Source organism: Hevea brasiliensis, chromosome 13 (genome assembly GCF_030052815.1).
Source record: "Hevea brasiliensis isolate MT/VB/25A 57/8 chromosome 13, ASM3005281v1, whole genome shotgun sequence".
NCBI lineage: Eukaryota > Viridiplantae > Streptophyta > Magnoliopsida > Malpighiales > Euphorbiaceae > Hevea > Hevea brasiliensis.
Window position 1 is genome coordinate 81,401,324 of NC_079505.1, and position 25,561 is coordinate 81,426,884.

A 25,561-nucleotide genomic window follows, 5' to 3' on the forward strand; every position below is an offset into this window, starting at 1 on the left:
TTAAATGAATCCTATTTAAAATTCCTAACTAGGCTTTCTTAGACCCATGGAGTCCAATTAAACTTAATTAAGTACATTTAAAAACTATCCGTATTAAATTTAAATAAAACAAAATTTTATTTAAATTTAATTAAATTAATTTCCCAAAAAAACATATAATTATTATCTTTTTTTTTTCAAGATCATGCCACGGAATTAATAATTCAGCTCCATACTTTCAATTGCATCTTACAGTCATATAATTTTTCATCATCGAGTTTTCCACAGTCTCAATGCACATGCTCATCACAAAATAAGGGTCTATAGACTCAAATCTGACAAGTCCCATGCTAAATTGCTAATAGTTGTTACATTAATTACAATTACAACTATGATCATGCAGGCCCAAAATATTTGAATTTTGACTTTTTCTTGCTCCTAAGTACGTAAAGGATGGTTAATTTCAATAATTATATTTCTTGAAATTAGCAATCTTAAGTAAGTTGGGTCAAGTAATGGAAGATGAATTCCTGAACAAAAACCCATAATGATTACTTGATATGGTTCAAATTAACATGAACATGATGACTGGCTTTATTCAATTCAAGTTTGCAATTCAAGCAAACTAGTTGTTACTTTGTTGGTTGTGGACTACATTATGTGCCCTCAAAATTATCATCACATGTACTGCTGTATCTGTATATGTATTTTCATTTATAATTTTATAAAAATTCAGTCTCTCTCTATATATACAAAGGAAAATGAAAAAGCAAGGCTTGTCCATGTCAAAAGATTCACATTATTAGGTTAATTAGGTATAAGATTTTGGTCGGTAATATTAATTACTGTATGGCTCAAAATCAATTCTTTTAATGTGGTCTGATATTAATTAATATTTATTTTAATTAAAATAAAATATAATTTTAATTATATAAGGATACTTAATGGACGTACCAGATTAAATCTTAAAAATATATATAGACTGGTTCTCTCTCTACTCATAGAGTCACATAAATTCTTTTTCATAAAGTCAGAGATATTAGAGTCATCTCAAAAAAAATTTTCATCACTAAAATTTTATGTGTAAATCAAGAAAGCTTAATAGAGAGAAATCAGTTTATTGAATCAAATGGTCTCTCTCAATTATTAGTATAACTCAATTAAACTCAGCATCAGGTATGTTTTATAGATATGTGAGAATTTATTTGTTCAAAATCCATTATTATGGTGATAGTTGAATTTTATGTTTACGATTTATTATAATATATTAAGAATTATTTTATATATGGTATCAAAGCTATAAGTTTTGAACAATTAAATTTTTTCATTAAATTTATAATGATGAATATGATATTGATGTTCTTAATTGCTGTTAGATATGGGTAGAATTAAAATGTAGATTGTAAAAGTTCAATTAATTAATAATAATAATAATAATAATAATAATAATAATAATAATAAATTTAAATTTAGCCGAATTAAGTCCTAGACATGGAGATTATTAATAGAAGAAAAATCATATTATACAGAAATTTAAGTTTTGGATCAAGACCTCTCAAAAGAAAGAAATTAAAAGAAAAAAAATAATAAATAAATTTATCAAGGTGGCTTAATTGTTTTAGCCATGAATTTCAAACCACGTAAAAACATGTTTATAATAGAAGATGCTTAAAATTAATTAATTAATTAATTAATTAAAGTTTTGGCCCAAATTCAATTAGGTCATGAAAGTTCAACACGATGAAGAAAACGTGTTAGAAAGAATATTTTTTAGAAACATGTTCTCCCAAAAGCAAGGAAAGCAAAAAAAATATTATATTTTCCACCCAATCTAATTAAGATTTATAATTAAACCTAATGAATGAATAAATATTAGGTTTATTAAGATGCATAATTTATATGCATGCCTTATGATATTTGTTTTAATTTGTTAGTCACCAAAGTGGCCAAGTTAAAATAAAATAAAATAATAGTTTATTAGTCATCAAAGTAGCCTAAGTATAAATAATGTTTACAGGCATATAAAAATTATCAATTATCCATACTAATAAATGTCTATGATAAAAAATGAATTAATTGATACCTATTAGTTATCAAAACTTAAGAATTTTACTCAAAGGTAAATCAATTATTCTATTAATAGTGAAAATTATGAGAACAATAATATTTTATTAAATATATATTAGATGTCTAAAGACAACATGCATATTTAATGTAAGTTAATTATTATTCAATTAAGTTTAAAGGCATTTAATGTAGGATAGTATATTATAGTATCTACCCAAAGGAGAACTGTATTATACTCTAACAGTTAAAGTTATCTAAATTTATTTTGAGCATATAAATATTATATTGCAGCTATTTCTCTTCATTCGCAAGCTTAATTTATTATTGTTTTAATGGGTTGAACTTCTTTGAATTGTGCGAGCAAGTCAAGTTCCATTTAAGTGTCTTGGACCTTAACCTGGCATTATTGGAAGACTAACTTGTGACTATTATGGATACAAGAAGTAAAAAAGAAAAGTTATACCATAAGCAATGGGGATGATTAAACAAATTAAGTCTTATGTTTTTTGCAAATGACCATTGTCAACAACATTAGGGCTACAATTCCACATACTGAAAATGTAAAAGAATATCTTAAACTTATGAAAGATATGTTCTATTCTAAAGTTAAGTTACTCATTAGTACTCTAATGCCATAACTCACGACCATGAAGTGTGATGGGTGCAAGAGCACAACATTGGAATAAGTGATATTTCAACAAAACTAAAAACTTTAAGGATGACAGTTGATGATTCCTTCTTGGTGTAGTTTATTATAATCTCATTACCTCTTGAATATGGGTCATTTCAAATTAATTGCAACACTATTAAAGATAAGTGGAATGGTAATGAATTGGCCAGTGAGCTAGTTTGGGACAAACAAGATTAAAGAATCAAGGAACTTATTCTGTCAACATTATGGGTTAAGAAGCTAATAAAGGACTTAAAGTTAAAGTCTATAAGTTTAAGAACAAAAAGAAAGAATCTTTAAATATTACTCAAGCTAAGGAAAAGGAACAAATGGTAGATAAATGTCTCTTATGTACGAAAGTAGAACACTATTAGAAAGATTGCTTGAAAGATAAAGCTTAATTTGAAAAGAAAGGTAATCTTTATGCTTATGCATATTTCAAATTAAATTTATTTGAAGTTCCTAATAATACTTAGTGACTTGATTTTAGTGCTACTATTTATGTATCTACTATGATGAAATGATTTCTTACGGTCCAAACCGAAAACTCAACTAAAACTTTCTATTTATGAGGAACCATATGACGACTCCAATTAAAGACATAAAGACTTATCATCTGGTGTCAGATAATGGCTATTAACTAGACCTATTACAGACCCTCTATATGCCTTCAATTTCTAAGAATATTAATTTTATCTTGATGAATTTGGGTTCAATGTTAAGTTTGGGCATGGATGTTTAAGTTTATTTAATAATAATGATAATTCCATTATTGTTTCTAGAATTTTTACTGATGATCTATATATATTGAAACTTGATGATAATTTTGTTGAATCCTTGCCTATCACTTATAGCAATATTGGAATTAAGCATAGTAGACTGAATAAAAATTCTATTTTCTTATGGTATAAGTGTTTGGGTCATATATTCAAAAAAAGATTAGAGAAATTGGTAAAGAATGAGATTCTACAAAGTCTAGATTTTACTGATGATTTTTCACGCTATGGATATATTTAATGAAAAAAACTCAAACAATAGATGTACTAAAAGTTGAGGTTGAAAGTTAATTAGATAGAAAGGTGAAAATAATACAGTTAGATAGAGTTGGTGAATACTATGGGAAACATAATAAATTGGGACAATATATCCTAGTCCATTTGTAAAGTTCTTAAAAAGTCATGGCATATGTGTGCAGTATACTATGCCAAGTACTCCTCAATAAAATGAGGTAGCTAAAAGGCAAAATCAGACTTTAATAGATATAGTTAGGATTATGATGAGTAACTCTTTTTTACTTATATCATTGTGGATATATGTGCTTAAACCACTATATACTCATTAAATAGGGTCCCTAGTAAGGTAGTCTCAAAAACACCTTATGAATTGGGACTGGAAGGAAACCTAGTTTAAGGCACTTGTATGTTTAAGTTATTGAGCAAAAGCAATAATTTATAATCCACATGAAAAGATATTAGATTCTCGAATGATAAGTGAATACTTTATTAGTCATCCAAAGAAATCTAAAGAGTATAGGTTTTATTTTTCAAACCATAGTCTGAGAATTATGGAAACTGGTAATGCTAGATTCCTTGAAGAATGATGAAGTTAGTGTGAGTTTTTAAATACAAGATGTGGATATATAAGAAATTAAAGTTGATTTTAATATGCATATTAATATTTCTATATCCACCCCTGCTCTATATGTTATTCTAGCAATTGTTAAATGTTCTAACAATGCTACGCAACATGATAATGAAACACACCCTTAAGAAGCTAACCCATGAAAAAGTAACAAAGGTGAACAAAAAAAAAAAGCCATTAAGAAGATCTCAAAGAGAAAAGAGATTGACAATTGCTAATAATTATGTGATTTACTTGGAAGAGTTAGATTTTGATATAAGGAATCAATAAAGATTCAGTTTCATTTTCATAAGCCATAGGAAAGTACTGAATCTGATAAGTGGTTAGACACCATGAAAGATGAGTTAAAATCTATGGAACAAATTAAAGTATGAGATCTCGTTGATTTACCTAAAGTATCTAAACGAGTTAAGTGTAAATGGACTTGAACGGCAATATCGAACGATATAAATCAAGACTTGTTACCAATGGTTATACTCAAAAAGATAGTGTTGACTATAAAAAAGACTTTCTCACTAGTCTCAAAGAAAGACTCATTAAGAATTATTATAGCATTGGTGACTCATTATGATTTAAAGTTATACCAAATTGATGTGAAAATAGTCTTTCTAAATGTAGAACTTAAAGAGGAAGTTTTTATGGACCAACTTGAAGGTTTTCCAATTGAAGAAAAATGCCATATAATGTGTAAACTTAAGAAATTAATATACAGACTTAAGTAAGCTTCCTACCAATGGTATATTAAGTTCAATAATACCATAAAGTTTTTGGATTTAAAGAGAAAGTCATTGATCAATGTATATATCTTAAGATCAATGGGAGTACGTTTAATTTTTTTAATTCTGTATATTGATGATATTTTACTTGCTGTAAATGATTTAGGCATATTACGTAAGACTAAATATTTTCTTTCAAAGAATTTTGAAATGAAAAATATAAGACATGCATCCTTTGTGATTGGAATAAAAATTTTCTGTGATAGATCACAAGAACTGTTAAGACTGTCTTAGAAATTCTATATTGATAGAATTTTAGAGAGATTTAATATGCATAAATGTTCAATGTGAATTGTTCCCATGTAGAAAATGGGCAAAATTTAGTCTCAATCAATGTCTAAAGAATGATATGGAATGTAAAGAAATGGAATTAATTCATTATGCTTCAGTTGTAGGCAATTTAATGTATGCTGATACCAGCACAATTCCTTATCATGGAATTGATGAAAAGTTGCAAAGAAAACTTTTGTAGTACCTGCAAAGAATTAAAAGTTACATACTCATTTAAAGGAGATCTAATCATATGAAAGTAATTGGATACTTATATTCAGATTTTGCTGGATATGTTGACAATAAAAGTCTATTTTGGCTACCTATTCCTATGAGCTAAAGGAACAATATCATGGAAAAGTGTCAAACATAGTTTCTCATTACTTCATCTATTATAGAAGCAGAATTTATGGCATGTTTTAAAGTTGCATTTCATGCATTATGGATACGGAATTTTATCTCAGGACTTGTGTTAGTTGACACCATTAGCAAACATTTGGAATTATAGTATTTTATCATTAAGGAAGAAGTTCAGAAACGAAGAGTATCTATTGAGCATAATAATATTGATCTCATGATAGCAGATCCATTAATTAAGGTTCACAACCTAAGATATTTAAAGAACATTTTCTTATAATGGGACTTGGTTGTATTAACGTATAATGTATTGGCTTTAATACTTTGAGCTCATTAATATATTTCTGATATACGTTAAAATGTTTCTTGTTTCTCATGATTGTGTACAAATAATATTTTGAGTGAATGATAAAAGGAAAAGTCTTTTCAAGACATTATTGTGGACCATGATGTAATATACATATATATATTATGAACCTATTATGGTAAGTTGCTAGTGTTGTGGTATATGGAAGAGAGTATATGATTAAACAATACACTACCGTTATAACTCATACTTAGTAATTTATTATCGGAAGGTAATTATGAAGTACGTTATGGAAATGATTTGTTTATTTTTTGTGCACCTAATATTTATATTATTAAAGTTTATATCATTTAATTATCATGCCATACTTGATAGACGTACCAAATTAAATCTTAAAGATATATATAAATTGATCATCTCTCTACCTATAGAGTCATACACATTCTTTTCATAAAGTCAGATATATTAGGATCATCTCAACAAAGTTTCCATCACTAAAATTTTGTATGTGAATCAAAAGGGAGAAACCAGTTTATTGAATCAAAGGGTCTCTCTTATGGCTCAATTAAACTTCAAATCAGGTATACTTCTCAGATTTGTGAGAATTTATGTGTTCAAGATTCATTATTATGGTAATAGTTGAATCTTATATTTATGATTTATCATATATTAATAATTATTTTACATTAGGTTCATATGTGATTTGCTCAAATGAAAGTTTGAGAAGATCATTAATTTATTAAAACTGAAGATTTTGCATCAAAATGACAGCTCATAGTTTCGTAAACTCAAGGAAAACAACAATTACACCCTTAATTAGTCATTATTTTATTTAATTAACAACAAAGTCAAAGAGATCACATGTATCCCTAAATTTTGCTGAATGCGATCTCAGCTCCATCAGCCGGTGCAGGATTAGGTAAATAAATCATCTTGGCATCCGGATTAAGTAGTTCCCACCTGAAAATTTTGACAAATTACAATCAGGAAATGCGCTTGTTAATTGCACCAAAACAAGAAGTTAGTATTGAAAATTAGAAGAAGATGGGTTTCTCTTTACTTGTATCCCACAGATAGATGATGCAGAAGAATTGCAAGTTGCATCCTAGCAAGCATGTTTCCAGCACAGATTCTAGGCCCGCCACCAAAAACCAGGTAAGTTCCAGGCCTTGCGGGTACATTCCATCTCTCTGGGTTAAAGCAAAGAGGATCTTCAAAGTTTTCAGTATTTGTGTGCAAGTATCTGAGCCAGATAATTACTTTCCAGTTCTTCGGGATTCTATAACCTGCATAATTTCGTCAACTAATTGATTAATTTAATGTCATTTTAACTTGTTTTAAAAAATGTTTGCAGGTGGAGCAAATTAAGCATTGTAAGTTAAAAGTACCCTTATACTCGACTTCTTTTGTCACTAATCTAAAAATAAATCCGGAAACATTGGCTGATCTTATTGTTTCTTCCACCACCTGCAAATGCAAATATATTGTCCAATTTTACCAGCAACTCTACATATAAACCATCCTGTAAGGGAATCCTTTGGTGCATAATGCGGACCTTGTTTGTGTACTTGAGTTCAGAAACGTCTTCAATTGTAATGAAATCCCCCTTCTTTTTCTTCCACATTGCCAAGTTCTCCTCCTACATTTCTCAATAAAAGACACTGAAAGTAAGCCTGTTAAAATATACGTTGTCAATAGATTCTCTGACAATGGGTATTTACCCTCAGCTTTCCTAGGACGTCAGGATACTTGGCCAGATAATAAATAGCCCACATTGATGCAAGGGTAGTAGATTCATACCCACCAATAATAAGGCTGATAATGTTATCTAGCACCTCTTGGTCACTCAATTGGTTGCCTTCCTCATCTATCATCTGCATCAACCCATCCATTAGATCATTTGTTGTCCCAACTCTATTACTTTGCACCTCCTCCTTCTTCTTCTTCTCTAGCTCCACTCTGAAAATGGCCTCGAGCTTCTTCCTACACTGCCAGATATCAAAAGAAGTAGTGTCATTAATTTGCACATAATAAGGTTTTCATTTACTATGACAAGCAATCTCTCTTCCCAGTGTGATTAACCTGAATAGCGTGGTGAGAAGCTGTACCAGGAAAGTTCAATGGGTAGGCTCTAATTCCCTTCAACATACCATCATACAACTTATCCAAGGAATCTAGAATAGGCCCTGGTTCCAAGGATGCGAACAATTTTCCAATGTTTTGCAAAGTCAACTGTAAATCATAACAATTAACAGGAGAATATAATGATCGATTATATAAGCACCTAACCAAAATTTCATCATCTTAACTACCTTCTTGATTTCCTTGTAAGCTTTGAATTTACCAAGTTGAGCCCACGAGTGGAGGGCAGACACCAACCGAGGCTGTACACAAGCAGCTATGAGCTGAAGAGCATCAGGCCGATTGATAGAATTGGACACGAAACTTCTAAGCCTTTCATGGGCTTGTCCATGAACTACTACTAGGCTATTTCGGCCCATAACCTCCAAGTTGGGCCACTGCAAAATGAATTTATCATCCGATTGCAATACAAATTTATTTACTGTTGGGAAACAGGCAATGATGGATGGAGATCCGAAGAGGTGAGTTCTGTACAATCCGACTCCATCACCGTATCTGACAATCACAGCTAATGCGCATAATTTTTTTTTTTAAAAGAAAAATAAAACTAAAAATAAAAAGAGGAGTGAGGTCTTACTTGGATCTCTTATAGTTGATGAAATCATCAGGGCGACGAAGAACTTTGAAGTACCAAAGGAAGGTGAGCATCTCTCCAAAAAAGGGAAAGCCCATGTGACCTGGTGGTAGCTTCGTCCCTGTATTAGATACTCTAAGTTTGAGAGGGAGAACATACCACAACTCATTCAACCACCATAGTAGTAGTGGCAAAGCTCCCAAAACAACGGCTAACAACACTCCCATTGCCTCCATAAAAAACGACGTCAACTATTTTTCATATCTTAATTGACCCAAAATCACTACGTTTATATAGCATTTTGGAGAAGATTCCTTAAACATGATTCGCATACCAAGGGGTAGAAAAGGACAAGCCATCTAGCCCATTGGTGCACATGAAAAAAGGCTTACATGTTGCATGCGTACTTACAATCTGTGTTGTCTGTTGGATAAACATAGTTATGCGAAAATGTGAGAACCAAAGAAGCTAGTGCACTTCTTTGGAAATAATAATTTGAAAATATCACTCCAAGAATTTTTAAGATTATCAACGGATTTTTTTTTTATAATTTTATACGGATTGCAATGACTCTCGTCGCTAAATTTTTTATTAATGAATTTTAAAGTTTATTATTATTTATCAATAAATTGGAGAATCTATCGATAAACTCGAGAAAAAATAAAAAAAATATCAAATAACGAATTATAAATTCATTTCTAATTTTAAAAAAATAATTTTCAATTAAAATAATAAATTTTATTATTAATTTTGAGATTACTTTTTATTCTTTCAAATTATTTTATTATTATAGATATATTTTTATTTTATCATTAATAATTATTATAAATACAATATAATTAGAGAAAAAAGTGAAATTTAAAAAGACAAAAAAATAAAGATGAGAAAGTGAAATGAGTGAAAATTGTATTAATGAAAAAATTAAAAGGGAGAACAAAATGAAAATGACAAAAAGGAGAAAATGAGAGAAAAGGAAAAAAAAAAAAGAAGAAAAGATAAAGAAAGGAGAGAGAAGAGAAGAAAATGATTAGAGAAGTAAAAAGAAAATGAGAGGAAGAATAAGAAATGATAAGAGAAGAGAAAAGAAAAAAATAGAATAAAATGATGAAAGAAGAGAAAAGAAAATTAGGAAAAGAGAAGAAGGATTAAAATTGAATGAATGACATGAGGAAAAGAAATATAATACTTATAGTTATTTAAGGGCGATTTAGCAATGAATTTTAAATTTATTATTAACTTTTTTTTTTTAATTCTTCAATAAGTATCAATGAATTTTGAAGTCTATTAGTAATTAAAAAAAAATTCTTGAAAACAAAAGGTAGAATATCATTCTCTGAAATTTATTAATGAATTTTAAAATTCATTTAATAATTTAAACATTATTTTTTTCTCAAAAAATACTAAAGGATGCTGATAATTTAAATACTAATTTTTTTAATATATAATTTTTAGAAATATAATACACCAAGTTTTTTTAATATAAGTAGATTATTGTAGTGTATATTTAGGAATGTTTGGAAATTGTAAGTACTGTGTCATTCAAAATTTTTAATAAGTAAGATATGATTCTCAGGAGTATCATGTAAAGAATATTTTCACAATATGAATGCCATATTCCCTCCTGGAGGGGATTGGACTGGACTGGATATACATACATTGATTAATTCCCCCCAATGGAGAATTTTAAAATAGAAAATCAATTTTCTTTTAGCACGTACTTTGACAATGACATAACAAATAAATATACTAAAAATGAAAACCCTTTAAATAATAATAATAATAAGCAATGGATTATATTCCAGGACAACATTCCATCATCAGCTCTGCCGGCACCACAACTATATATATTTTTTTACAAAATATCTTCTCCGAAGGGATAAACCCTTTATTACTGCAAATTATTGGATGCATTAAGAGAATATATATATATATATATATATATATATATTTACAAAATAATTTATTTTATTTTTTTAATTTTATGATACAATTAATTTTACATGAGTATTGGGTTTGTACACTAAATATATTTTATAATTTACTATAAATTAATTGATTGCTATAGTAATTATATGCGTGGTTTTATTATTATTATTATTATTATTTCTTTTTTCATAAAGGGAAACGAGTCTTTTGAGAAGGTGGTTTCTATGAGCTTGATTTTTGCTAATATGAAAATTTACCTACAAAACAAATACGACATCGAATTCAATATAAGAAACTGTAAATTTTTTTAGCAACCTAATATAAATTTGATCTTATATGATAAAGAATTTAATAATTATAATTAGATATTAATATTAAAATTTATATAAAATTAATTAAAGTATATATAATGAATGTATATATTTAAATATAAATATTTAATTTAATAATTATTAACTTTATTTTTAAAATAGCTCAAACTTTTGATATCTACACTCAATATTTTTCTAGTCAACAGGCAGGAAAAAAAAAAGCACCCGGTTAAAAAAAAAGCACCTGGTGAGTTGTGACAAATTAATTTACCAATGATTTATCCCAAAGTTTCTATATATTCCACAATGTTCAAGCAATCATGTATTTTCAATCAAGTTGGAAATATTTATATGTAATTGGATTTTTAAGTCACGAGTGACGACTTATGTCAATAAATAAATTATTATATAAAATAAAACTTTTATTTTTTTTTTTTACTATAAACTATATTTTTATATATTTTAGTAATTTTTTAATAAAGTAAATTGACATTTAAAATACTATGAGAAAGTAATATTTTAGCGATGAACTAAATTAATTTAACTATGATAAATTTATCTTTAAAATTTATAAAAATATTAAAATAATAACTTTTTAAACATTATTTTCTTGTAGTGAATTTTTTTTTTAAATTTTTGGGAGTTTGTTAAATATTTTCTGCTGAATCAATTATTATGACATATATCGGGAAACCTGCAAGTATTATGTCAGTATTTATTAGGGGAAGAGATAGGGAGTTGACCAGAAAGTGACTGAACTAGGTGTGCCAATCAAGAGGAAGAAAAATAGAAAAGTGACAAAGTGTTGTTAGGAGAAAAGGCATTGATGCATTAAATTCGTCGTTTCAATAATTATTACAACACTGTGAGTGCGTACCTTTCACGCATGCTACTCACTATACGCATTATAAAAATGGTGGCACCTCCATCCACTCAACAGCCAGGAGTCCAGGATGCTCGGGAAGCAGAGATATCCCATGGAGAATAATTCAACTATGGGGGAGAAAGGGAAAGAATCTATGGAGTTTAATGGGAAAGAGACTCATAAAGTAATAACCTTGGAAAACAGTGAAGAAGAAGAGCCAGAGATCAACTATAGAGGATGGAAAGCCATGCCTTTCATCATAGGTAAGAGAGGGCTTTCTCTTTGGCTTCATCCTTCCATATCTTCTTCTTCTTTTTCGATATGTACAGATTAATTTCGAGCGAACATTATTTAATTTCCAGGGAATGAAACTTTTGAGAAGCTTGGAGCCATTGGAACCTTGTCAAATCTCTTGATATATCTTACAACTGTCTTCAACATGAAGAGCATCACAGCTGCAACAATTGTCAACGTCTTCAATGGCACCACCAACTTCGGTACTTTGGTTGGGGCCTATATTTGTGACACTTACTTTGGTCGTTATAACACCTTGGGGTTTGCCACCATTACATCCTTTCTGGTACTAAAAATTGCTTACACTTTTCACTGTATCTATATCGAATTGATCATCTGAATTTCTGGATTTTTCCTGTATTTTATCTGAAGGGTTTGCTTGTGATTCAATTAACTGCTGCAATCTCTAAACTGCACCCTCCCCAGTGTGGAAAAGAGAGTAGAACATGCCAAGGGCCAACAGCAGGTCAAATAGCATTTCTACTTGCAGGACTTGGACTCATGGTTGTAGGAGCTGGTGGAGTTCGCCCATGTAATTTAGCATTTGGAGCAGACCAATTCAACCCAAAAACTGAATCTGGAAAAAGGGGTATTAATAGCTTCTTTAATTGGTACTATTTCACCTTCACATTCGCCCAGATGATGTCTATGACACTAATCGTTTACGTTCAAGCAAATGTTAGCTGGGCAATAGGTCTAGCAATTCCAGCAATTCTGATGCTCATTGCTTGTATGCTCTTCTTCTCTGGTTCAAAAATCTATATCAAAGTGAAAGCTAATGGCAGCCCAATGACCAGTGTAGCACAGGTTGTAGTAGTTGCGATCAAGAAAAGACGTTTGCAGCCAGTAGAGCAACCTTGGTTCTCCCTTTTCAATTATATTCCACCCACGTCTATCAATGCCAAGATTTCTTACACAAATCAATTCAGGTAATTAACCCAATTTCAGGCACTGTTAGTGAGTGAGAACCAAATGACTAGATTAAAAAAATGTTACTAATCTGACTAGTCAAGGAAATATTACAGATTCCTCGACAAAGCAGCAATTAGGACTCCTGAAGACAAAATAAACCCTGATGGATCAGCAGCTGGTCCCTGGAAACTTTGCAGCATGCAGCAAGTGGAAGAAGTGAAATGCCTGTTCAGAGTGATTCCCATATGGGTAGCAGATGTTGTATTATATATTGCTATAGTCCAACAGCACACCTATGCAGTGTTCCAAGCTATTCAAAGCGACAGACGCCTTGGAAGCAGCAACTTCAAAGTCCCAGCTGCGTCCTACGGGGTGTTCATGATGCTAAGTTTAACCATCTTCATACCAATCTATGATCGAATCCTTGTGCCATTTCTCCAGAGGCTAACAGGAAAAGAAGGTGGCATCACAATTCTTCAAAGAATTGGCATTGGCATAGTGTTCTCCACTCTGTCAATGTTAGTCTCTGCCTTGGTTGAAGAGCATAGAAGGACTATAGCTTTCACCAAGCCAACTCTAGGAATTGCACCAAGAAGGGGTGCCATTTCATCAATGTCCAGTTTATGGTTAATCCCTCAGCTAGCACTGGCAGGACTAACTGAGGCATTCGGTTCCATTGGCCTGGTTGAATTCTACTACAAGCAATTTCCAGAAAACATGAGAAGCATTGCAGGGTCTCTCTTTTTCTGTGGCATGGCAGGTGCAAGTTATTTAAGCAGTTTACTAATAACTATAGTTCACGGAACAACAAATTGGTTGCCAGAAGATCTCAACAAGGGAAGACTTAACTACTACTATTTCATGATTTCTGCTCTTGGGGTCTTAAATTTCGGCTACTTTTTGCTATGCGCAAAGTGGTACAAGTACAAAGGAGGCGTGAGAGATGCAATCCAAATTACCCAACTGGCGAAGCCGATTAATGCTTGAGATTTTATTAGGTCTCAAATTAGAATCCTGTAAAGTTAAAGAGTAAAACAAATATTTCCCCCAAAAAAAAAAGGAAAAGTATTTCATAAGAAATCAGATTATATAACCCTGTTGGAGTTCACCAGTCCTACTCTGTAAGCTGTTCCTGCCCTGGGATGGAGATGCCCCAGCTATCCGTAAACTTTTGTAATAATAATAATAATAATAAAGAAATAGAGGTTAGGTTATGCAGTCAATGACTTAATAAAATAAAATTAGAAAAGCAGAGTTTTCGCGTAAGCTTCACTTCAGGATTTATTATTATACTTCAATTTTTCCAGCTGACTAGCGGAGCAGGAGTCATGAACCAGTAGACATCCTGGTTAGCCATTTGCGTGTTTTAGCTTCCGTCCGCTTCTTGCCGTGCATACAATTTCTTTTTTTTCTTTTTAAATTTTTTTAACTCCTTAATTTTATTAATCTTCAATAATTTTATTTTTAAATATAAAATTAGAAAATTTTCATTATATTAATTCTAATATTTTAAAATAAACCACTTCAACATTAAAAATGTTAAAATCTATATATATATATATATATATATATATATATATATATATATATATATATATATATATATATATATATAGCAGATGAATTTTTCTTGGTGCTGTCACGTAACATTCTAAAATTTTCATATTTATGCTACATGTCAACATTTAAAGTAGTTAAGTTTTATCCTGAATTATCACATAAGATTCTAAAATTAATACATTTATACCAAATAGTAATATTAAATTGAATTTATTATTTTACAATATATACCAATTATATTACTATATATATATATATATATATATATATATATATATATATATATATATATATATATATATAAAGTAAAGAGGCTTTCTCTTCATATTATCATATGACATTTCAAATTTTGATGCTGTCATATGGCATTATATTTTATAATTATAATAATTAATATAAGTAATCATTATTTTTTATATTAAGTATTTAATTTTATTTTTTATTTTATTCTAATTTCCTTGTAAATATCTTTATTATTATTATTACCATAATTTTTATGGCTAACTAATTAAAAATAACAAATATATTTTAAAAATTTATAAATTTTTTATTTAAGGATTCTTAAATTTTTTATTATTTCATTTAATTATAAAAATTTAAGAATTATACATCTTAAAATTAATAAAATAATTTAAAATTATACTATGAAAATTATCACATCGAGTTAAATATTTTGTCCTATTATTACATGGAGTTAAATAATTTGTCATCTCTCTCTTTTTTATATATTTAATAAATTTTAATTTACCTGGATTTTATTTTATTTTAACACATTTATATATTGAATGTTATATTTATATATATATATATATATATATATATATAAAATAAATTATGAAAAAATGAAATAAAATTTTATTTTCATAGTAATGAAAAATAAGAAATTTATGTTAATATTCAATTTTCATTTTTTTATATTCTTTATAGTATAATTAATAAATAACTAATATTAGTATTAATCATATTATATTATTTTATTATTATTATAAATACTTAAAATGTTCAATTTAATTAAAGAAAGGAAAAATTAAGAATTAATTGAACTAATATATATATATATGCACACATGCTATAATTTTTTTAAATTATGATTAAATTATTAATTTCTTAATCATGCATATATAAGTTACAAATTATTTGATTATTACACTTTAATACTATAATAAATAGCTATTATTATTATTATTGTTATTATTATTATTGTTGTTGTTAAATATATCATATTTATACCAATTGATAATTTTTAATTAAATTTATTGATTACTATTTTGCTATATTTCTTGAAAGTTGTAATATACAATTATTATATAATTTAATTTTTTAAATACAATCTTCTTTTATATATATATATATATATAAAGTAGGAATATATTTATAGAAAAATGATATGTAACACTTTCTTTTTAAATATCTTTACTATTACCATTATTACTATAATTTTTATAGCTAACTAATTAAAAATAGTAAATATATTTCAAAAATTTATAAATTTCTCATTTAAAGATTCTTAAATTTTTTATTATTTCATTTAATTATAAAAATTTAAGAATTATACATCTTAAAATTAATAAAATAATTTAGAATTATACTATAAAAATTATCACATGGAGTTAAATATTTTGTCCTCCTATCACACAGAGTTAAATAATTTGCCCTCTCTTTCTTTTTTATATATTTAATAAATTTTAATTTACATTGATTTTATTTTACTTTAACACATAACTCAACTCAACTCAACTAAGCTTTTATCCCAAAAATTTGGAGTCAGCTATATGAATTCGCTTTTTCCATTTTAAACGATTTTGGGTTAAATCCTCAGAAATGTGTAATGCTTCTAGGTCAAGTTGTACTACTCTCCTCCAAGTTAATTTAGGTCTACCCCTTTTTTTCTTTCTATCCTCTAACCTAATGTGCTCTACTTGTCTAACTGGTGCCTCCGTATGTCTACGCTTCACATGACCAAGCCACCTCAATCTCTCTTCTCTCAACTTATCCTCAATTGGCACCACTCCTACATTTTCTCTAATACTCTCATTACGGACTTTATCTAGTCTAGTATGGCCACTCATCCACCTTAACATTTTCATCTTTGCAACTCTTATCTTAGACGCATACGACTCATTCAGTGCCCAACACTCACTACTATGTAACATAGTCGGTCGTATAGTTGTACGGTAAAATTTTCCTTTTAACTTATTGGGAATCTTGCGATCACATAAAACTCTCATGGCACGTCTCCACTTCAACCATCCGGCTTTAATCCTGTGACTAACATCCTCCTCACATCCCCCATGTACTTGAAGGACTAAGCCGAGATATCTAAAGTGATTACTTCGGGACAGTACCACTCCGTCCAAATTAACTCCTTCCCTATCACCAGTTTGGCCTTCACTGAACTTGCAATGCATGTATTCTATTTTTGTTTTACTTAACTTAAAGCCCTTTGACTCTAGAGTACTTCTCCAAAGCTCTAGCTTTCTGTTGACTCCTTCTAGCATCTCATCTATCAGAACAATATCATCTGCAAATATCATACATCAAGGAATACTCTCTTGTATATGTTTCGTTAATTCATCTAAAACTAATGTAAAAAGGTAAGGGCTTATAGCTGATCCTTGGTGTAATCCGATTGAAATCGGAAAATCTCTTGTGTCCCCTCTCACTGTGCGCACAATAGTAGTTGCTCCTTCATACATATCTTTCAACACTTGTATGTACCTAATAGATACCCTATTTTATTCTAACACATTCCATAAAGACATCTCTTGGAATACTATCATAAGCCTTCTCCAAATCAATAAAAATCATGTGTAGATCTTTCTTCACATCTCTATATTTATCTATCAAGCTTCTAATGAGAAAGATCGCTTCCATAATTGAACGACTGGGCATGAAGCCAAATTGATTGAGAAAGATAGAAGTATCATGACGTAGTCGATGCTCCACAACTCTTTCCTACAATTTCATAGTATGGCTAATGAGTTTAATTCCCCTATAGTTTGAACAACTCTGTATGTCTCCCTTATTTTTAAAAATAGGTATTAAAATACTCCTCCTCCATTCATTAGGCATTTTCTTTGAGTTTAGAATCTTATTAAATAGTTAACCATGTCACTCTCACATCTCCCAAACACTTCCACACTTCAATTGGTATTCCATCGGGTCCACAGACTTTACCCACTTTCATTCTCTTAAGTGCTTCCTTTACTTCTAAAGATCTAATTCTTCTAGTATAATTCACATTATTTTCTATTGTTCTATAGTCTATATTCACGCTATTACCATTTTAACTATTATTAAAGAGATCATTAAAATAATTTCTCCATCTTTCTTTAATGTTCTCATCTTTCACCAACACTTTTCCTTCTTTATCCTTAATGCACCTAACTTGATTAAGATCTTGACATTTTCTTTCTTTCCTCCTTGCTAATCTATAAATATCTTTCTTTCATTCTTTAGTTCTAAGTTTCTCATATAACTTTTCAAAGGCCTATGCTCTTGCTTGACTAACTGCCTTTTTTGCCTTTTTATTTGCTATATTGTACAGTTCATATGCCTCATTATTATCACATTTAGGTAATTTCTTATACTATTCCCTTATTCTCTTCACTACCTTTTGTACTTCCTCATTCCACCACCATCTCTCTTTTAAGGGTGGTTCATATCCTTTAGACTCTCTAAGTACTTTTATAGCTACTTCTCTAATATTTGATGCTATCTGTATTCACATATCATTGGCCTTTATATCCAGCTTCCATGCTTTGGACTCGAGAAGCTCATTTTTGAACTTCAATTGCCTTACTTCTTTGAACTCCCACCATTTTGTTCGAGCTATATTATTTCATTATTTTTTTGATATTTTTTATAATATAATTAATAAATAACTAATATTAGCATTAATCATATTATATTATTTTATTATTATATAGAAAAATTATATATATATATATATATATATATATATATATATATATATATATATATATATATATGCATACCTGCCCCTACCCCCTTGAAGTTTTATTTTTTATTAATTAATTATATAATTTCTTTAAATTATAATTAAGTTATTATTTTCTTAATTATGCATACATAAGTTACAAATTATTTAATTATTACACTTTAATACTATTATTATTATTATTATTATTATTATTATTATTATTATTATTATTATCTGAAATGTTCAATTTAATTAAAGAAAGGAAAAATTAAGAATTAATTGAACTAATTTATTAATTTTATCTAATAAATAAATATATATATATATATATATATATATATATATATATATATATATATATAAAATTGTATTTTCACTTTCTGATAAAGAAATTGTTTGTATTTTTATAAAAAAAAATTTAAGAGAATGTAAGATTTTAAATTTATCATATTTATACCTATTGGTAATTTTTAATTAAATTTATTGATGACTATTTTTCTATATTTTTTGAAAGTTGTAATATACAATTATTATATAATTTAATTTTTTAAATACAATCCTTATATATATATATATATATATATATATATATATATATATATATATATATATATATATATATATATATATATATATATATATTCATAGGAAAATCACATGTAACACTTTCCTTAAAAAATTTGTCACGTGCCACTTTCTATAAATATTCTCTTTTATACTAATTAATATTTAATTTTTTATTTATCTTTTAATTATCATTATTATTTAAAATACTACATTAAAATTTATTATTTAAATTATTATTTTTTTAACTTTAATTTTTTAAAAATTAAGACATTTTGTAATTAAATACAATATTTATAAATTATTTATATTATTTGTAAATACTAATTATTATTTAATTTTTAATTATTATTAATTTTTATAATACTACTTTAATATTTATTAATTAAAATATTATTTTCTTTAAAATCTGATTTTTAAAAAATTAAGACATTTTATGATTAAATATAATACTTAGAAATTATTTATATTATTTTTTTATAAATTCATTTATACAAAATATTATTTATCATATATTACGTTTAGTGGTAATAATAATAATAATAATAATAATAATAATAATAATAATAATAATAATAATAATAAAAGTAATAAAAGTAATTGATGACCATTAATTTAATGAATATTGACTATTAATTTATGATTTCATAATTAATCATAAATACTATCCTTTATATTAATTATTATTTAATTTTTTTATTTCTCTTTTAATTATTATTATTATTTATAATATTACCTTAGCATTTATGATTCAAATTATTATTTTTTAAAAAACTAAAACATTTAATAATTAAATGTAATATTTAAAAATTATTTATATTATTTTATAAATACTAATTATTATTTTTTTTATTTCTTTTATAATTATTATTATTTATAATATTACTTTAATATTTATGATTTAAATAATTATTATTTTTATTTTGATTTTTAAAAATTAAGATATTTTATGATTAAATATAATATTTAAAATTTATTTATATTATTTTTTGTAAATTTATTTTTGCAAAAATATTATTTACCAAATGTTATCCTCTATAATAATAATAATAATAATAATAATAATAATAATAATAATAATAATAATAATAATAATAATAATAATAGATCATTGATGGCCATTAGTTAAAAAAAAATAATCATGAATTTGTGATCTAATAATCACTATCATATAATTCAATATTAAATTATTTCATATCTTTAAAAAATATTTTTATTGCATTATTATATTTTTTATTATAAAATCTTTGTTAAAAAATTTGAGAGACAAAAGTGTATACATAAAAAGTTATAAAAATAAAATATAGAGATTTGACTTATTTTGTCACGACCCAACCTATGGGCCGGACCGGCACTAGGACCTGGGCCAGCTTAAAGCCCCCGAGGCCCGTAGTAAGCCTAACTATTCCTCAAATCCATAACCAGGCCCACAATTTAGACCCAATATGCATATAAGATAATTTAAATTAAACTGTTATAATTTCATTTTGGGCCAACTTAGCCCATAACTTTTCAGAAAACTAAAATCAGGGGAGCCCAGTTCAACCCTATTACCTCATTTATAACCATTTAAAACTCATAAATTTTTTTTTTCTTTTCATTTATTAATATGAAAACTTGAATTCATCTGATCTGATAGGCTTAATGCTACTACTAGCACATGAGTCCTAAATTACAAATTTAGAGAATAATAATACAATTAAGTAATCTTTTCATAACCCGAGAGGAAAGGGACAGTTATTCAAAAAATGTCTCTCCTCGTAGTCTGGAAAAATGTGGTGAATAGGAGTGAGCGTTCGACTCGAGAGAGTAAAATATCTATTTTAACAATAATATCTATTACTATATTATACTAATTCACCCTGTAGAGTTAAATGGAACATCAACATCATTTTCACATCATAACATCAAAAGGTAATTTGGAGCACTCACACACCTGTAGTATCAATCATAACATATGGAGCCGATCCCTATACTGACTCTCTTAAATCCAACCCGGTGCCGTGAATTACTAAATCTCGGACTTCCACTTAAAAACCAAATCGAGGGTCCAAAATAATTACTCAATCCGTGACTACACCTAGAATGATCGGATCCCAGCGAATTACTCAAGCCGTGACTACCCCGTCCTATCCATAGTCCACACCACATCACACGCACGCCAACGCACGCACACTGCTCCAAATTACCACAACAACATCCATGGCACATCAACAATTATGAATGCAACATAAATCGTGCCTAGAGTTTAACTACATAAATATATGCATATAAGTGATGCATGGGCATGCTTGAACATATAATAATATCGAAATTACAATTAAAATTAATATTCTACTCACAGTACACCGTCGACTATTGTGGCTGCTGGATGCAGGAAAATAGTTGATCTCGATCACCTAATAATTAAATTATAAATTTATTAGTACTAACTCAAAATAAAACTCTAAAGAGGCAATAGACCTAATTCATGCCTAAATCCAGAGTTTCCCTATACCGGACCTACCCAACCCGCAAAGAGGCTCAAATAACACCGCTAAATTCTCAATTTCCACAATCACATCTCATTAATATCACATGGGCCCTCCCGCCCTCCAAATCAGACTATACTCAAAATTTTAAAAATTACGTTTTAGTCCATATAATTGACATTTTTCAAAAATCCACTCAAACAAGCTCTAAAAATTCTAAAATTTTGCCCCGCGGTCCTTAATAATATTATAAGGCTATTGCAAAATGAATTGTAATTTTCTAATCACCCATGAATATTTTATTCAAGAATTTTACTCGATTCCATAAGTTTCCAACAGCTAACATATTCCTAATTCAACCCAATTAAATATTCACATATTTAAACCTCCATCCTCAAGCTTCAACCAATTATATAAAATTTAATTATCTTAATTTCAATTAATCTTATATGCCCACATGCTAAAAATATAACTAAAATCCATCCATATTTCTCAAAAATATTCTATGATCACCCAAAAATTCAACTAACACCATAGAATATCTCCAAATAATTTTACTTTCATCATATATTTTTCTTAGAATTTTTCTCCAATTTTTCCTGTTTAAGAAACACTGTATTTATGCTCCATGCATGGAGAAATAATAAAAATTGTCTTACCCGTTTATCTGTGTCTCAAAAATTCCAAAAATTTATGAGGAAGCCTCTGGAAGTTGAACCATCTCACCGGCGACATTTGCCGGATCTGATCATACCACCATGTTCCTCTCCTCTTCCTCAGTCCATATGTGGTCTCGGATCGTCGATCCAACGGTCGGATCGTCGTAGATCTGACGAAAAAGCTTGAAAAACCCGAAACTTCTCTCCTCCATATCTCACTCATCCGACCTCCATTTGCTTCAAAATTGGTGTCAAAAGAAAGCTCTCGGAACAAGCTTTCCAACGCCACCGGAATCGCCTCGATCGGACGTCGGACGAAGCCGGAATCGCGCCGGAAAGCCGCGCCATCGCGCGTTTTCTCCTCTCCCTCTCTTGCCGCCGTTTCTGGTGGTCTTGGTGGTCGCCGGAGGGTCGCCGGCCGGTGGGGAGCTGCTTGGGACGTCGCCGGCCGGTCACCGGAGAAAGGAAGAAGAAGAAGAGAGGGAAGGAAAGGAAGAGAAGAGAAAATGGGGGGGGCTTCCTCCTCCCGTTTTTGATTTTGAATTTTTTTTTTTTTTTATTTTTTTTTAAAGAAAAGTTGGCTGTGACAGTGGGAAACCCACTGCCACACGCCAAAAATCCCATCAGCAATTTTTTTTTTTTTTTTTTTTTTATATGGGTTGTTACATTCTTCCCCCCTTAAGAAAAATTCGTCCTCGAATTTTCGAAGAAACAAGAGATATGGAAAAGAAGATTATCGGAACAAGTGAAATCATTACTCCTCCAGCTATGCAGGGATTGGTAAAACATTTATTCTTCAAACTCTTGTAACTATTCATTGACCATTTTCTGACATTTTAAGTATTCGCTATACCTCACCGTTCTTGACTTGATGTCTCATAACTTTAATCAACTTTAGTGCTTACCTCACTTTTATTACGCCCCAACATGTCTCTTGGTGACTTCAGTCATCATTCCTTTGTTTTAATAATCTCTGTTTTCCCCAATGACATAACTTATGTTCCTTATTCCATGATATCCTATGAGTAGCTTTCCTGTAGCACCTAATCTAGGCATCTTGTTCGAGATCTTCACTCTTCTTATGACTTCAGTGGTTAATACCTATAAATCTTCTCACTCCCATTATACTTTAAATTTTTAATCTCTCTTGTGTCATTACTAAGGTACTTAGACCAACCTCTATCGATCTTATGTAACTAGTCAGGTAGAGTCTCCTCCAAGGGCCAAGTGTATCATTTATCAATATTGGAAAGTAAACTGGGTCTCTCCTTCTAGGTAACAAAAGTGTTTATATTCTCTGACAACTCAACCCATGCGACTTATCAATTCTCACTCCTTCTCTGGAATATAAATATCTAGACTTCTTCCTATAGCTTCTTAGTATGTGGCCTACTTCTGACACATTAGCACTCAGATCGAGGCTCTACTACTCCTTTAATCTATCATCTCATAATAACTTGTTTTAAACGTCTCTTAGTGTGTTCCTAACATACCTATTCCTCCTTATCCTCATCATTATAACTGGCTCTATCGAGCTCTTTTTCTGTCCTTTGCATCTTATCCACTTTCCTTTTCCTATTTTTTTGGTATTGTTGATATCTTTTCAACCTGCTGTACTTATTCTTGAACCTTTGTTTTCTCTCATTCTTATACTTTATCCTTCAAGGATGTCCATCCCATCATCAACTTCAACTTTCATTTTATTTCTTAGTCTTATCTTGATTACTAGTTCTATTACTTCGAGAATTCTACCCTTACAATTTACTCCTACCGGCACATTCTTCACCCTTTGTAACACTTATAATTAACCATAGAAAATTCTTTTGGTATCCCCTTTTTCCAACTTAACTATCAGAACATTATCATTCTCTACCAGCCTCAGTAGGAAATTGCTCATCCTGGATGGATAGGAGCCCTTGAAACTATAAGTTCCATCTGAACTAACACGGCTGTGGGAAATGTGTGCCATGCCTTAATTCTAAACAAAATACTTCATGTGTTCATTCTCCTTAATATAATCACATATACTGCCTATAACTTTCCAAACTTCAGCCTCAACTTTTCCCATTAGAAACAATTTCATCTATTGAAACTCATCCATAAATAGTATTTCCTCTAGCTCATAGTTTAAAACAGTTGCAAGCCTTAGTAGCTAACTCAATTTAACTCTTGTCATTATTCTGATCATCCTTTCATACTTAACACTAGGTATGCACTTACTGTCATTCTCATATCAGGAAATTATGTATGAATTTGTGCCTACTAAACTCTCAATAACTAGGTCTCCTTGACTCAGTTTCTGTTCCTTATATAACCTTCTTATATTCAGCTACGCTCAATTGTCCATATAATAATGTTTAACCTATGTTTCTTGGTCTTTCTCTTCAAATTTCATCATCTCTTAGCACAATTGTGCCCTACCTATAAGGTATCATCTGCATGAACCCTTTACCGTACCATTGTCCTTCCTGACATAATATTTTATAATTTATTAACTTTACTTATACTCGACCTCTGATTCATATCTATCATCGTTTATATTGTGCCCTTAACTTTTGTTGAATTCTGAAAAATTTCTCTCACTAATAGATTCTTCCAACACTAATTCCACCCTTATATATGGTCATTAATTTGATCCTTGAACTTTCTAGTGATTTATTACCATCCATACTTGTCACTTTTCATTCTACCCCTACTGTTGTTCTGTCGTTATTGCTTCACTGCAAAGTGATTCTGTTGATCACACTAAAAATGTTTGCCTGACATTCATAACGAACCTCTAACTACCTTCTCACTATCTCAAAAGTCTAACCTAAAACTTATGTGTCATTATCTATAATTCTTTCCACTCATCATACCTATTTGATCCCTTAGATTGACATTTATTCAACTTACTACTTACTAACTTCGTTTTCTCTACCTAATTAGGTAGTCCGCAATACCATCGCACACCTTCTAGTATTTACTCATTATTATGTTATCCCATACCTCCATCACTATTCTTGCTAATATGGTTCCATTTTGGGTTCTCCATCCTTGTCATTCACCTTGCCAAAAATAACACTTAGCCTACCCTATATCTTAACTTTGTTCCTTTTATTATGCGCCCTTCGAATTGTCCTTTCATTTATTTCCTTTGTCTTACCCAAAATAGAACTTGACTATTCTATCCCTGGTTCCATTCTTCTTCCTAACATGACAACTGTACCTGCTAACTATATCTTCCAGAGTCTCTACCACGTTATCACATATCTGTGTTACTCAGATTTGGTC

At 29.2% G+C, this 25,561-nt stretch overlaps 2 protein-coding genes across 2 annotated transcripts; one reads left to right on the forward strand and one right to left on the reverse strand.

Moving 5' to 3' along the window:
* Positions 1–6,883: 6,883 nt before the first annotated feature.
* LOC110664768 (ent-kaurenoic acid oxidase 2) lies at positions 6,884–9,021 on the reverse strand. The gene is made up of 8 exons (XM_021824617.2): positions 8,787–9,021; positions 8,380–8,704; positions 8,150–8,299; positions 7,789–8,055; positions 7,623–7,706; positions 7,456–7,534; positions 7,128–7,353; positions 6,884–7,027 (listed from the first exon to the last, which is right to left on the reverse strand). The coding sequence occupies exons 1-8, from the start codon at positions 9,017–9,019 to the stop codon at positions 6,937–6,939; spliced, it is 1,455 nt and encodes a 484-aa protein (XP_021680309.2). The 5' UTR covers positions 9,020–9,021; the 3' UTR covers positions 6,884–6,936.
* Positions 9,022–11,917: 2,896 nt separating this feature from the next.
* On the forward strand, positions 11,918–14,357 carry LOC110664789 (protein NRT1/ PTR FAMILY 2.11-like). Its single transcript, XM_058132468.1, has 4 exons — positions 11,918–12,148; positions 12,248–12,465; positions 12,552–13,108; positions 13,205–14,357. The coding sequence occupies exons 1-4, from the start codon at positions 11,974–11,976 to the stop codon at positions 14,076–14,078; spliced, it is 1,824 nt and encodes a 607-aa protein (XP_057988451.1). The 5' UTR covers positions 11,918–11,973; the 3' UTR covers positions 14,079–14,357.
* The last annotated feature ends 11,204 nt before the right edge of the window (positions 14,358–25,561 follow it).

What these genes read in the sequence shown, in the direction of transcription:
- LOC110664768 (XM_021824617.2), bottom strand. Translation starts at nt 9,019, where the DNA reads ATGGAGGCAATGGGAGTGTTGTTAGCCGTTGTTTTGGGAGCTTTGCCA. An exon ending in CTTCTCACCACGCTATTCAG is followed by an intron (nt 8,056 to 8,149) that starts GTTAATCACACT and finishes GATATCTGGCAG; the next exon opens with TGTAGGAAGAAGCTCGAGGC. An exon ending in AACTCAAGTACACAAACAAG is followed by an intron (nt 7,535 to 7,622) that starts GTCCGCATTATG and finishes TTGCATTTGCAG; the next exon opens with GTGGTGGAAGAAACAATAAG.
- LOC110664789 (XM_058132468.1), top strand. Translation starts at nt 11,974, where the DNA reads ATGCTCGGGAAGCAGAGATATCCCATGGAGAATAATTCAACTATGGGG. An exon ending in CCACCATTACATCCTTTCTG is followed by an intron (nt 12,466 to 12,551) that starts GTACTAAAAATT and finishes TTTTATCTGAAG; the next exon opens with GGTTTGCTTGTGATTCAATT. An exon ending in TCTTACACAAATCAATTCAG is followed by an intron (nt 13,109 to 13,204) that starts GTAATTAACCCA and finishes GAAATATTACAG; the next exon opens with ATTCCTCGACAAAGCAGCAA.